Source organism: Myotis brandtii, unplaced genomic scaffold (genome assembly GCF_000412655.1).
Source record: "Myotis brandtii unplaced genomic scaffold, ASM41265v1 C40112876, whole genome shotgun sequence".
Lineage (NCBI taxonomy): Eukaryota > Metazoa > Chordata > Mammalia > Chiroptera > Vespertilionidae > Myotis > Myotis brandtii.
In genome coordinates, this window is record NW_005252594.1 from 1 (window position 1) to 275 (window position 275).

The following is a 275-nucleotide window of genomic DNA, read 5'->3' on the forward strand; positions in this document are numbered from 1 at the left end:
GAGCCGCCGGCCAAGCTCAAGGAATTGCACTTTTCCAACATGAAGACCGTGGACTGCGTGGAGCGCAAGGGCAAGTACATGTACTTCACTGTGGTGATGGCCGAAGGCAAGGAGATCGACTTTCGGTGCCCGCAGGACCAAGGCTGGAACGCCGAGATCACGCTGCAGATGGTGCAGTACAAGAACCGTCAGGCCATCCTGGCGGTCAAGTCCACGCGGCAGAAGCAGCAGCACCTGGTCCAGCAGCAGCCTCCGCAGCCGCAGCTTCCGTCCCA

At 60.7% G+C, this 275-nt stretch overlaps 1 protein-coding gene across 1 annotated transcript; it reads left to right on the forward strand.

Annotated features, from left to right (window-relative positions):
- Nucleotides 1-3: 3 nt before the first annotated feature.
- On the forward strand, nucleotides 4-269 carry LOC102245340 (pleckstrin homology-like domain family A member 1; the record flags this gene model as incomplete). The annotated part of the gene is made up of 1 exon (XM_005852766.1): nucleotides 4-269. A coding segment is annotated over one exon (266 nt), but the record flags the coding sequence as incomplete, so codon positions are not given.
- Between the last annotated feature and the right edge of the window lie 6 nt (nucleotides 270-275).